The sequence below is a fragment of the Triturus cristatus genome, chromosome 1_2 (assembly GCF_964204655.1).
Source record: "Triturus cristatus chromosome 1_2, aTriCri1.1, whole genome shotgun sequence".
Taxonomy (NCBI): Eukaryota; Metazoa; Chordata; class Amphibia; order Caudata; family Salamandridae; genus Triturus; species Triturus cristatus.
This window is the reverse complement of record NC_140580.1, coordinates 453,385,363-453,399,140: the sequence shown is the minus strand read 5'-3', so window position 1 is coordinate 453,399,140 and position 13,778 is coordinate 453,385,363. Positions and strand designations below refer to the sequence as shown.

The 13,778-nt window shown below is 41.1% G+C and overlaps 1 protein-coding gene across 8 annotated transcripts in view; it reads left to right on the top strand.

Moving 5' to 3' along the window:
- Positions 1-13,778, top strand: part of BLNK (B cell linker) — a 684,101-nt gene that overhangs the window by 543,114 nt on the left and 127,209 nt on the right. For 4 of the 8 annotated variants that reach the window (XM_085606171.1, XM_085606175.1, XM_085606176.1 and 1 more), the window contains 2 exons: positions 6,999-7,055; positions 11,165-11,214. In XM_085606171.1, coding sequence (XP_085462297.1) covers positions 6,999-7,055; positions 11,165-11,214 — 107 coding nt within the window. The remainder of the gene's footprint in view (positions 1-6,998; positions 7,056-11,164; positions 11,215-13,778) is intronic. The other 4 variants (XM_085606173.1, XM_085606179.1, XM_085606177.1 and 1 more) reach the window with 1 other exon arrangement.

Here is a 13,778-nt window from a genome sequence, read left to right as displayed (position 1 = left end):
GGAAAAATAAAAAGCACTCGCTATCAAATTCCAGCACAATTCACGTTATTCATGCAAAACCCCTTCTGAAGGTAAAATACGTGCACATATTATGCACATCAGGGTGCACATTTATGTAATCAGCCACATGCCCTTCTTAGATTCACAAAGAGGCACTCATCCATGCTTACACCACAGTCATGCCCAACGTGTACTAAAAATCTACTAAGCCTGTGATATCCGCTTACTAACAGAATGTACAGCTAGGGGTAGATGGGAAATGATCTAGACATCCTGCCAAATTCCTGCATCATAAGTTATGCATTATGAGAAAACTGTGGCATTTTACAATAACAAGGTAGTAGGCCAGACTCAGAGCTGTACTTTAGAAGTAAAATGGAGGCAAAATGAATAGCACCATCGAAACACTTCCATAAATTAAGAAATGACATTATATCTGGACAGATATATACATCTAAAATATCTTCTTAAAATGAAGTAACACAAATAAAAGAGAATGTGTGACTAGAAAACAATCAGTGGATTAAATACGTATAACATGTGACGCGGTCGTCTGTCTCAATAGAGAACTATAACTTATCTAGAACTTAACAGGGAAAGACGATTCTCACATCAAAGACTTGGACAATTCTACATAAAATTTGTGTGCTGCCCATGCAACACAATAACTGAAGCCTTGAAAAAGTTTCTAAGAAACGAAACACGTGTCGGCTGCCGGTTCAACGCTTAAAGAGGAGGATTGTCACATGAAGCTGTCTATTCCTAACCACATTTATACTGTGTTTTAAATTTGAAACTTGTGATTTAAAATTTGGTGATATATTTATATTAAATTGATACAGCAAGAACTGAATCAATGTCCTGTTGATACTTTGAACTCATTTGTGCTAAAACAACTATATGAATTGATACTATAATTGTACTAGAGTGCCGAGGTTGACATATCAATTTCACGTTCTCACTGGGTCCGAATAGGCTTCAGTGTTTTTGCACCTTAGGTAGTGGGGTGCAGTTAGCGGATCCTTGAGGGGCACCAATACTTGGATATATAGATCAAATGCACACAGAGAATAGATGTGCTACCAACTAAACCACCACTGCCATCTGTAAATATTGTCATCCCTGTGATGGCGGCAATTCCTAATGGGTCACAAATTGCGACTTACCTGATTAATATTCAGGTAAGTTGATTTGCGACCCATTAGGAATCGCTAATTAGAAGTTTTAAGTTTTCTAACATACGGAATTGTGATTTCCTAATTGCGACTCAGTAAAAATTGCAATTTAGGAATCATAATTCCTACTATTTGTACATCCGGCCATAAATTCTTTATGCCATCTGGCTGGCATTGGTCTGAAACCGTGATGGGTGATTTGATTTTTTTTAGCAAACCTGTACTCTGGTCTATTCTACAGTTTGAGATCATTGAGAGAGACGTATAAGAGGGAGGTGGAGTTTTAGGATATGATCAGGGGATGTGGCTGAGTGAGATGTAGTCTCGAAATTTTGCAACTTTTACCTAAAAAACTCCAGAAGATCCCTGCTTGCCTGCTGGGAGGTGAATGCAGTGGATTTTAGAACCAGTGGATTTTAGAACCAGTGGATTTGCCATTTCTTTTTAGATGCTGACTATGTCCTTAGCTTCCTTATTTTAGTTAAGAGCTTCATTGATGGTTTGAGTATGCAGAATTTGTTTGTTTCATATAATAGCTTTGTGGTAACCCCTTGGCATTCCTCAATAATGCTTTTTAGAACCCATTTTTAGGTCTCGTCTGAGACAGTCCATGTGCTGTTGCTTACAAGACATTTTGTTTACTTAGAGGGGGCTTAGAGCATACCCATTGCTTACCAGTGGTTACCCTCAATGTCATTCTCATTATCTTGCTTCTCTTTGATCAGTGTGTTCGCTCTTCACTTTCTCTTCGTGTATTTGTCCCTCCCGTGGATCATCACCCAACTAATGTTTCCTTGCCCAGTGTCCTTCCTCTACTTACGCTTTCAAATATACTTTTTTTATTTTAGTTGCACCAGTCCAAAAAAGACCTTGTCTTTGCAGGCCGCTCCCCTCCTCCAGCCCTGCTCCTCTGCTTATGCCTCCCCACCCCACATTATTGCTTGCACATGTTATTATTTCCCTTCCTATCCTCAGTGCATTGTTTTGCTTTGCCCCACCATCCCTTGGTGCCATCCATGTTGCTTTGTCAATACCCTCCTGTGGCAGGGAGGAGAAAACACAGTGAGAACGGCACCCCGTGCGTACTAGTAGGGCGCATTCTAGCTTTTCGGACCATCATTACCCAGAAGTGTTCATGGCAATGACGGAGGAGGTCGGCAAAAAGGCAGCGTCAGGGCGAGGTGGGAGAAATGCAGCAGTGGAGGACACGAGTGGAGTAAGGAGAGCGAAGACACTAGCAAAGGAGAGGCGAAACCACCAAGAAAGAGGACCGGAAATACCTACGGAGGATGGAACAGAGACCAAGCGCAGCTCGGCAGAGTGAGCAGGAGTGGCAGGAGACGAAACCGGAGCAGGAGGAGAGACCGGAGTCACTGACCAGCGGCGAAAGAACCCAAGGGAAGGCGATAAGGACGTGGATGGTGTGGCTCCAGTCCGGAGTCACAGCCCAAGGCAAGTGTTAAGCCCAAGCAAGGGGTTAAAGCGGGCAGGAGTCGCTTTGTGGGTTCTTGGGATCCTGTTGGAAACACACAGATAAATGAGGAATCCATGTGGGAGTTAAGAGTCAAACACTAGACAGGTGGTACTACTTTCCCTACACACCCCAACCCCCTCACAACGACCGACTGACGGGTGTCACAGAGTGAGAAAGCACCAAGGGTGACTGGTGGAGGTATTCTAGAAAGAAAGAGCTAATTTCTAAAATCCACGTACACCTTTTATGTTTCCAGACGGCATCCCGTGATAAGAGGATCCAGGGAGAACCAAAGAAGAGGGACGTAAAGAGGAGAGAGTGACATTAACTTTGTTCTATTGGGATTATGGTTAAGACATACCCGTGAGGGGAAAGAGGAGGCAATAAAGACCTCATTATTTACAGCAACCTAGCGTCAGTCGTTTCTTGTCCTGTCACACCTCCCTTACCACAATCCATGCTAATTTGCCAATGGGCGGCAGCTGAGCAGCATGGCTGACAGCAAAGGAAAAAACAAAACACTATGACATAGTAATACTTAAAACTGATCTATTTCCGGCCGGTGCTCCATTGGATTCACATGAGAATGGGCTCGTGGAAAAAAATGGTCCACTCATAGCATTTCAGACCAAAGGTGGATTACATTTTGCAATCCATTTCCAGAAAGTGTTAAATGATACCAAAATCGCCTATTGCTTTTATGACCTCTCTTAATTGTTTTTCTTATCAAAATAACTCTTTTCAATGTTTACAACTTCAGGAATAGAAATGTTTGTCTGTTAGCATATTGTGGAATACAGGAGAACCCCCAGAAAGTTAAAGTCATGGAACCATTTACATAATTCTGAGTTTGAATATGTAAAGACGAAGCAAAGTACCAGGAATACATTTTAACCAGTCCAATCTGTTGTGAAAAGAATATTTTAGCTGCCATTTTCTATTTTACTCAGTGATGGTGTTGATGGAGTTGGGCTCATAAACAGTGGGTAAAATTTAAACAAGCAAAATAAAAAAATAAGGGGCATATTATCAAGAGAATTATCGCCGCTTTAGCGGCCGTTTTCGGCCGAAAAGCGGCGATAATTCGATCGCAGTATCAACAAGGGCACGCTAACGCGTGTTTCCTTGAGTGAGAAGCCCTTTGAACTCCACTTTGCATGTCAGCGATGAATATCGCTAATGACATTCAAAGTAGGCATTCCCTTACATTTCTCCCTTAAAATCTGCACTGACACGGCAGCGCAATATTATCAAGCCTCAAGCAAACCCACGATGCGATAAAATAAACCGCGCTAACCGCGGTTATCATGAGTTTGTAACGCCTGGTCAGAAACTGACTTTGCCATACTTTTAATGGCAGGTGGATTGTACGGCTGAGGCAACGGGGCATATCATCAAGGAAACGTGCTAAATATCGCATTTCCCGCTTGGCGCGTTTCTGTTTCAAGCCACTATCGCAGGATTTAATCGCTGTGGAGATATGCCTTGATAATAATGCGATATCTCGACGATTAAATCCGGCGGTACGCGGCGTTAAACAGAATCGCGCTAAGCGGGAAATGCGATATTTAGCGCGTTTCCTTGATAATATGCCCCTAAATTTGGTATAGTTGTGCTTCAACTCAAGGACTTTTTCCCAGTGTTGATAAGTAAGGTCTTTGAATTCATTGCTAGCTTCTGATATCTGTGTGACTAGCAGACCATAGGTTTAATTACCAGCATGCCGGCTCCTACCCTCCTCCTTCACAACTGTGATTTCCCCGCCCTATTTAGGGATGATCTAATACTCAGAAATATGTGAACTGCTTCTCCAATTAATGATTTGCATAATATCTCCTTTTTCTTCTCTGACTCAGAAGAAACATCCTCAATGGCCGGCTTTGTACCCAACACGTACCATAAGAAGGAAAGCCTCTATAGTAGCCAAAAACTATGGGGGGTAATTCAAAGGTGGGCGTGCGGGCCTCCAAAGGAATGGGGTGGAAAAAGCACTGGCTTTGCCTGCACCTTGGGAGTCCGCTATTCTATTAAAAGCTCCCTCCTGATCTGTGAGGCCATTTTTGCTGCATTTGCTTCTGCCAACACGGCTGTTGCATTTTCATACCAAAAGTAGTGCTGAGAGGCCCATCATGTCGTGCCAGTCCACTTGACATCATTTTTGTTTTACAGAAATTAATGCCAAAATAGAGGGTTTGTTTCTGAAGAAATAAATGTCCATTATGTGCTGGAAGCTTTCTCCCAGGAAGCCGGGAGGGGGAGGGGGGATGGGAGGAGGAGGGGTGGGGGGTTGCAGTATTTAGATTTTCATGTTCACGGCATCCATGATTTACATGGCAGTTTCAACCATGAAAAACACGTGTAGGAAGGCCTTGCTTAAATATGTTGTGCCTTATGGCTCAGTGTTGCCGGCCGCACTGTGTATAGGGCACTTGCTAATGTTCTCCAACAGTGGAGCTAGTTGAGGTTCAGATGACAGAAACCAAATGACTCTCCCACCTCTAAATGAGATCTTGCAAAAAAGGGCATCCACCCTTTATTAGTGTTTACTCACATCCTCAAAACTTTAAATGACTTCTATGTCTTTTAGCAGTTACGACATAACAATATCAATGTCTGAATAAAGCTCACAATAGATTTTTTATTTTTGTAAAATTGGTGGCCATTTGACAAGCTTTTCATTTACTTTATTACCTCCTAAAGAGCTGCTACCTCGTTGTGCTGTGCCAGGCTCACCTATTATAGTTGTGGCATAAAATATGCAACGCCTATTCCAGTAAAAGAAAACATTGTACTGCTTCAGTGTTGTTATAGGTGCACTTCTTTAAATGTGGTTTACTCCATCCTAAGCATTATTATTTAATGTTCACTTGCGGGAGAGCAGACTTAGAATAAAATGAAGGGCCTCATTCACACAGTTGATATGTGGCATAAAAAACGCAAACACCCACTTCAGTAAAATTAATTGCATTGCTTCAGTGGTGGTATAAACGCACTTCTTTAAATTTGGTGTCTGGCCTTTCTAATCAATATTTGATGTTCTCCTGTGGGACAGCAGACATGCAATAAAATGAAGGTACTCATTCAGAAAGCAGAGGTTTCAAACGTCATGGCTCTACTTTATGGGACTCCCATGCATATGGCGTATGGCTAAAAATGTGCAACAATTACAGATTTCCAGCAGTCCCTCAAAGCATTTGCATGATCAACTTTTTTAACACATGCAAAATACTTTCCTTTTAGAGAAATGCCTCCTACTATACCCCCGTTGGGAATATTCCCTTATATTCCCAACCTGAAATTAGGCCTGGGTAGAGTTTGCGGAGTACCACGTGAAGTGATAAAAATCTCCACTATGCTCCGTGGACTGCCGCAAGCGGCGAAGTGAGGTAAGTCGCGCTGCTCACACTGATTTTTATCTTGGGGCGTTTGTCCCACGCTGTAAAATGAGCACGAACTGCACCACGCACAGCACAGGGGGGCGCAGCTTCTTTCTGCTGCTCGAGTGGATGTTCGAGCTGCAGCTTCCTCAACGCGAGCAGCAGGTTTCTCAACGCAAGCCGTAGCGACCTGCCGCGACTGCCTGAGTTGAGAAATCTCGTCAGGAGATGGTCTAGCATTGGATTTTCCCCGCTCACCAACTTGACGTTGGCGAGCCGCAAGAGAGGAAAAACTCTGCAATACTACGAGAAGTTTTTGGGAACTTCGCACTCTACACGGAGCACGGAGTGGGAAAAACCATGCAAACTCCGCCAGTGGAGCGTAGTATACTGTCCAGGCCTACCTGAAATGTCACCACTGCTTTTTTACAAGTGTACTCAAGAGTATCCTTTGGCGATGGAAAACTGCCTTCAACAGGTATGGTTATGCTCACAAATCTATAGACTTTTGGGTGTTCTTCTGTAACAGAGTGGACTGGCCGAAAATATCAAACCTCCCTCTCCGTAAACTAGTCCTACATTTACAATGGCAGAAAACATGCAATTTTGCACCATCGTAAGTATGCTTTACAGTTGTAATGTTCCAGAAATCCTGGTTCTGTGAGTCAGGATGAGTTGGTTACATTTTCAAATGGCCTCTCTTTCACAATTATGTACGATAAGTACAACATCTTGCCACAGAGTGCTTCAAAAATGCTACTTAATGAGAAGAATTAGGATGGATTTTTATACTTCACACACTTTAGCTTTTTCAATTAAAATTTGCATTGCGTATTCTTTTTTTGTTTTGTGGAATTTTTTCAGCAAAGAGAGACCTTTTGGAAATTGAGGAGGAAATACATTCGTCCTTGGTCCATCATTGATTAAATGTGTATGTGCAGGATTTGAGTTTTTTCTTCTCTTAATGTTTAGGTTACGAACTGACAACGTGGCTATAATTTGCAAAACTGGGCAACGTACATGGGATCGGTATGGAAATCAAAATTCATTTTGCATGCTTCAACTACTCATAAGGCAAAACTCACATTTTTCGCTTTCAGCTTTCAGTGTAACACATGCATATAGAATCTGCTTTTGGCCATGCTCTAATCTGCTCAGAATACTAGCAAAATTGGAAAAGATGTCTGATGTGCCACACTACATGAAACTAATATTCTTCTAACACTAAGTGTAAGTTGAAGGACTAAATTAATGGATTCATTTCATATTCAGTGTATACCTTGACTGATCACTTCTGCACCTAAAAACCACAAGTATGGCCAAATATAAAAGATTGGGAAAACCCTGCAAGTGTTGAATTTGTGAGTAGATGTGAATAACTCCTGTAAAATAAACAAGAAATAAGTCTTCATATATGAAAGTACATATAGAACATTTTATTTATTTTACAAGAATACTTCTAAAGCAGTTTGTGAATACTTACCCTTATGTAACATTTTTTACTTATATTGTAGCATAAAAGATGTAACTTTTTATTTTTTTCCAAGGTGAAATATTTTCCTCTAGTCGAGAATAGTCTTTCTAAACAGCAAATTACACCTCTGTCATAAAAACATTACAGGACACCTTGATTTTATTGCTTAACTTACACTAATGTTTTTAGAGTTGAAGACTCAGATTCTAAAATGGCTTGTAACTGCAGGAGTAGATGCCAGGCAGAGCTATAGTTTTCGACAGTGTCTCCACCCTGTATACATGCAATCACAAGATCATGGGCCCAGAGTGAGGGTTTACAAGCTAGACCTAGAATTGCCAGGTCCAATTCTAATACAATTATTCATTGTGGGCCTGTTTCCATGCAACTTTGGTTGGACGCACCTGTTTAAAATTTGATTTTAGGTGTGGTGGTACCTCCCAAGGATATATCATCTATCCCAGCTAGAAATCGGGGCCGTAAATAATCTGTAAGGGAAATAAATGAACCTTTTGAGCTGCCAGACAGGAGAATGTAATGTGTTAGGACACGTTGAATAGACTGCCCTGTGGAGGATACCGAATATACTGTGGGTCAAAATCACAAACCTACCCACACACGGTTGTTCGTTGCAGCCAAATGTTCTGAGCTTGCAGATCCTGATCTTCAGTCAAGACCTTTGCGCCGGAGGAGAGCCATACCACAAGTGCTTAGTGATAAGAACATGCTGACTACGCCCCTAGCAGCGGCACTCACATCTATAGATCTCAAAGGGCCAGTGCTTTTTTAGGCATTGGATTATATTTCTACCTTTAGCTTAGGAGTAATCAATTGCTTATGCAAGCCATTTACAGTAGCAATACTAAGCTATACAAAGCCATTCGAGGGGAATCAGGTGTGTGCTAGGATCACATCTCAATGCATCCATGTGTAAATAAGGTGTGTGGCATTGTGTACATTCCTCTCCCATGATCCCACCACAATTGCATGAACAGGAATTGAAGATAAAAATAAAATCCTTCATTGTACTTCTGCAGCAAATTTGAATGTAGCTGTTGTGCTTGTAAGTCTGGTCAAGCCCAAAATACCTTTTCATAATGTGTGTGGATGGGAAAACATTCCTGTCAATCTAGCACTCCCTAAGCAGTAGAGATGCAGACCACCCTAATACAAAACAATCCTGCACCGGTAGGGCAGTTCTAGATTCTTCAAGAAGGGAACTCTCCCACACCTAACTAAAACCTTTATGTACATAATGTCAGCTGTGGACAAAGTAGGACACATAATGTGCCCGTATACAACAATCTAGAATGTATGCTTGATTTTCTGCAGCTCATGGACTCGTATTACTGCTTGGGCTGGCTCTTCCACGCTCTTTCTTGCAGGTGCCTTCTGTAGATGTTTGTTGAGCAGACACTCAATGGTAGATAGTAGAAAACTGCTGAGATGTCAGGAGCCTAGTAAGGGCTTTAAATGGGGTAGGTCCTGCCAGTCCTCCAATCTGGCCTATTGAGCCCTATATTCATACCCTTAACTTTACAGGCACAAACACAGATCAATCTCTCAACAATTATCGTAAAAACATCTTAAGGTTATCCACATCAGTGATGCAGTCCTTGTTAATGGTTTGCTTCATCTAGCATTCTCTATGAGTATTTATTTTCTTCCTCCAGATGTTGTTTCTATATTGTAAGTTTTCATGCAAGGTATGATTCTTTTATGGTGCATACTGGTAAATGACTTGTCTCTAGGCAATTGGATGAGTTCAAGTTGTGGATAAGTGTCCCGGTTGGATATGATTGAGATCTCTGTTGCTGAGACTTTAGGTAGTCTGAGTTTCCCACAGTGCCTCTCAGTAGGTCAGAAAGGTTTTCAGACTATATACTCATCCAATCCTTGGCCTCACTGCACAGTGCAAAAATCATTGGTCTCATATGTGCCAAATCCATATATAGAAGTGAGAAGGTGGCACACAAAGCTGTTGAAATATTGACTGTGTGAAAGGAAAAGAAAACGCAGGGCCGGATTTTCAAAGGTAACTTATACGTTTGGGTAAGTTTACACTTTTGAGTAAGTTTACCACCTTTTGGTAGTCACAAACCTCAAGACTCTGTTACTATTTAAAAAAAAAAAAGTACTGAGTCTAGCACTACACAAGACTGGTACTTCAGGACCCTCTTAAAGAAAAAAATGGAGGTAGGGACTTTTCTCCCTTATTTTCTTTGGGATGGTGTGTAGTGCTGAACTTACTACCATTTCTTTAGTAGTAACTTGCCCTTGGAAATTGTGAATACCGAAAAGTAGTAAGCTTACTCAAAAGTGTAGGTTACCTCTGGCTATCAGGTATACGGTGTTAAGAGGGAAGGAGAGAAAGAGTGTGTGTCTGTATCTGTGAGTGAGGAATTGGAAGTTAGATGAAATAACAAAGTACACGCTGAAGGCCAGAGGGAATAGACGTGATGAAAAGGAAGGTGAAGGGTGGAAAATGCAGATGGAGTCATTTCAGAAGGAGAGATAAGTGGAGAAAAAGAGTGAAAGTGACTAATGTGGAGTAAGAGGTTTCAGAGGAAAGTGAGGTCAAGGGGAGAACAGGTGTGACAGGGACACGTAGAAGACTCACCCTCATCCCACAGACTTTTGTAATGTTTAATTCATAGACTCACATTTTTAGTTCTAATTATTCACACACAAAAACATTGCTGTTACTCATTTATCTTATATTGAATAAAGTTTAGTGCTATCAGGCATAAGCAAAACAACATGTCTTGCTAGTTTGAGGTTGATGGGTTGATTGTTGTGTGGTATGTCTGAATATATTAATAGAAAAATCACAGAGAGATGCAAAAAAATGTCACACTGTGTAGAGGACATGATTTAAGTTCACATGTTTTAGGACACACTCTAATTTAAATAGACCACACGGTTTTCAAAAGAGTTTTTTTTAACTTTCTTTGGCCACGTCCCTTTTAAGACCTCAACCCTTTTCACCCCATTCAAAGCACTGAGCATAGCATTTAACTATCAAAGATCTGCTGGTGTGATGGCAGTGCAAATAAATAAACATAAATATGAGAACTGGGAGGAGTAGAGCTAGCAGGGCCCCATCTTCACAAAGCTGTGTTATTTTGCACTGGATAAAGGTGATCTAGATCTTCAGAATAAATATGTCTATTGTTTATCAATTTATTCTGAATTATTTTGACTTTTGACACATGGATCTTGTACCTTTCATGCAGTGGCTTGTCAACCACGCTGGCATTGGCTTCTTTTGGCCTTCATGGCTAGGTGCAGAAGAGTCTGAGGTAAACCGTGTGTCGGGCTACAAATAGTGAAACACAAGTCCTCATGGATGAAAGATTGAGAGTTAGGAAAAGTAAAGTGTTCCACATTGAATCATGAAGGTCACACTTTGTGACAATGACTTGTAATGGTTTGAATGCAACGAGAGAATAAGCTGTCAGTCACGCCGCTGGGATGCCGCTGATGCTTGTTAAAAGCTAGTTTAAACCTTATCATGCATTCCTTTTTTATTATTTTTGCTCAAAGCTACATCTCTTTGAACAGTTAAAGATAACTCTATTTGCGCTTCTTAACGTGTACTCAGGTAGTGGGGTAAGATGTCTGCCTCTGCTCAAATGATAACTCTCCAACTTGCTGTTTACAGAATAACCAATAAAGCGCCGCCGAATGTGCCTCGGAGGGATTATTCCTCAGGTAAGGTATTTGTATTTTTAGAATCCACGCTTCAGTGGCTGGGAATTAATTTCATGGAGATGTGCCTACACAGGGGTTTACTGCAGTGGGTCTAACAGCAGATATTGGGACTAGTCACAGATATGAGTGATAGCACTGAGGCCTCTGGCTCCTTATAGCAGGGAAAGAGTTACACAATTTCCCCTACATATTTCCGATATACATGCTGTAATAAATACCCTTCAGTAGAGTGCAGTGGGGCGCTGGTGCCACTGTACCTGCTGCACCAATGGAAAACCACACTGCTTCGACCATTGCATTCCGTCCTGTGAGCTGGGAACACCCCTGAAACTGCTGGATTGTTCAGTTTTAGAACACTTTGGACATTGATGGAAGTATGGAAGGCTAAGATTGAAACAATCAAGTGTGAAGACATTTTGGGGAAAATGCATGAGCTTATTTTACAGGTGTAAATTCTCTGATTTGGTTATGCCACGTAACGATCATATTTTAGAAGTTGGTAAACTTTTACAAACTCCTAAAAGGGAACTGCAAGGCCATACCGATTCACTTTTGGAAAGTGATGTGAAATAGGTGTCCCTTCCAGATACCAAATAGATGTGATATGTACCTGTGTTTTGCAACTGAAACCTCGAAACAAAACATTGAAAATGTACAGACTCCCTATTTGGGGTGGTAACCCATCCACAATAGGGAAGGGATACCCTTAGAACACCTTCCTTTTTGTGAATATATAAAAAAAAAGTTGGTAGGGACAAAGTGGTCCAATGGACCACTGCCAGCTCTTAAACAAACTTATTTTTTTTTAAAGAAAACTTTTTAAACATGACTCATTTCTTGTAAGAAAAATAGACTGTATTTAAAAAAAGTACTTTATTTGAAGGCAGTCAAAGAGATGGTGGTCTGCTGACCCTAGTACGCCACCATCCTTGTGATGACCATAAATGAGAGTGAGTAGCAAATTGCAACCTACCTTATTACTGTTCATGAGGTATGTTGAATTACAGCCTACTTTGAATTGGTATTTTATGAACCAACCTATTAGTACATATGCCGGTTTGTAAAATTCTTTACTAATCGCAAAATTGTAACCAGTTTTTGTGATCAGTGTTTTGCGGATTGGTTCCTCTATTTCATTTGATGTGTTTCAGGACACTTACAGGAAGCTAATCAGTAAACATGTTATTTAAAAGCAGTAGTAAAAGATGTATAAGTGACAATCGGATCTAAACACAGTTTGAGCTGTTTTCCCTATTTCAAATCAATTGCAGAAGAATTTTGTAATTCTTTTTTACATCCCTGATGATGCAAAATGCCAAATCAGTGTCAGTGTCTTAACAAAATGACCTGGTGAGGTATACATGTATAGTGTTGCAGAATCAGTACTAACCTTATATTTGGCAAAACAAAGAAGATATTTTATGTTTAGAAACCTATTTCTAATGAGTTAAAACTCCCTTGTAATTTCAGAACACAAACGCTCCCCCCTGATCAACCATACCACCACACTTGACTCTGACTGAAATGCCACACACTTTATCCACAACCACAAGATCACTAAACTTCTTACCACTTTTTTTGACATAGGCTCCCTGTTTGATACTAACTACATCTCCAACCTTTACTTCCACCTTGCTAACACTGTTGCATTCATCAAAATAATTATTTTTTCTGAACTTTGCTTCAGCAACATTTCTGTTGCCCCTAGTCTCATGTTCATCCAGCTGCACACCAAATTTGACCCATCTGCTCATCCAACGGGGACACACTTTGGTGGCTGGTTTCCTTCCCCTTACAAGCTCAAAAGGGGAGATTTAAGTAGGTGAATGTGGACTTGTCTTATAAAACCATAGCATGGAATGGACAGCATTCAAACCTACACACTTGTTGGCAATGGCCCATTGGACACACTGAGACAAAACCTTATTTATTTGCTCCACCTGTCCATTGGTTTGGGGATGGTTGATTGATGTTCTTAAATGCTTAATATCACCCACTTTTAGAGAAGAATCCACCTCTTCATTCACAAATTGGACTCCATTATCCGATATCAGACAGTTTGAAAAACCCTCTCTGAGGAAAATCTCTTTTACGAATTCTATAACAGCCTTAGCATTGGGTTTCGACACAACTTCACTTCTGGCCATTTAAAGTATAAGTCAACCGCAACAAACACATAGCGTGATTGATTGGACAAACAATAAAACAGGCCAATCACATCTATGCTAACCTTTTCCCAAGTTCTAGAGGGGTACTCAGTCAGCTGATGAGGAGGCTTTCTTACTACTATGTTTTTTCAGCACCAGCACATAAGACAGCTCCCCCACAACCATGTGGACCTCTCTATACATGGATGGCTACCACAATGTCTGTCTGATCCTGCGTTTAGTGCCCGTTCGTGGGCAATCAAAATTAGTCTACGCCTGACTCCCTCCGGTGATACCAACCCCACGTTCTGCCCACACTTATCCATTGACCACTACAGTCTACCAGGCTAGAGATAAGTCAGGACTACTCTTGGCATAGCTTTCCCTATCCGTTGCCTTAGTATAGTAATGTTCTGA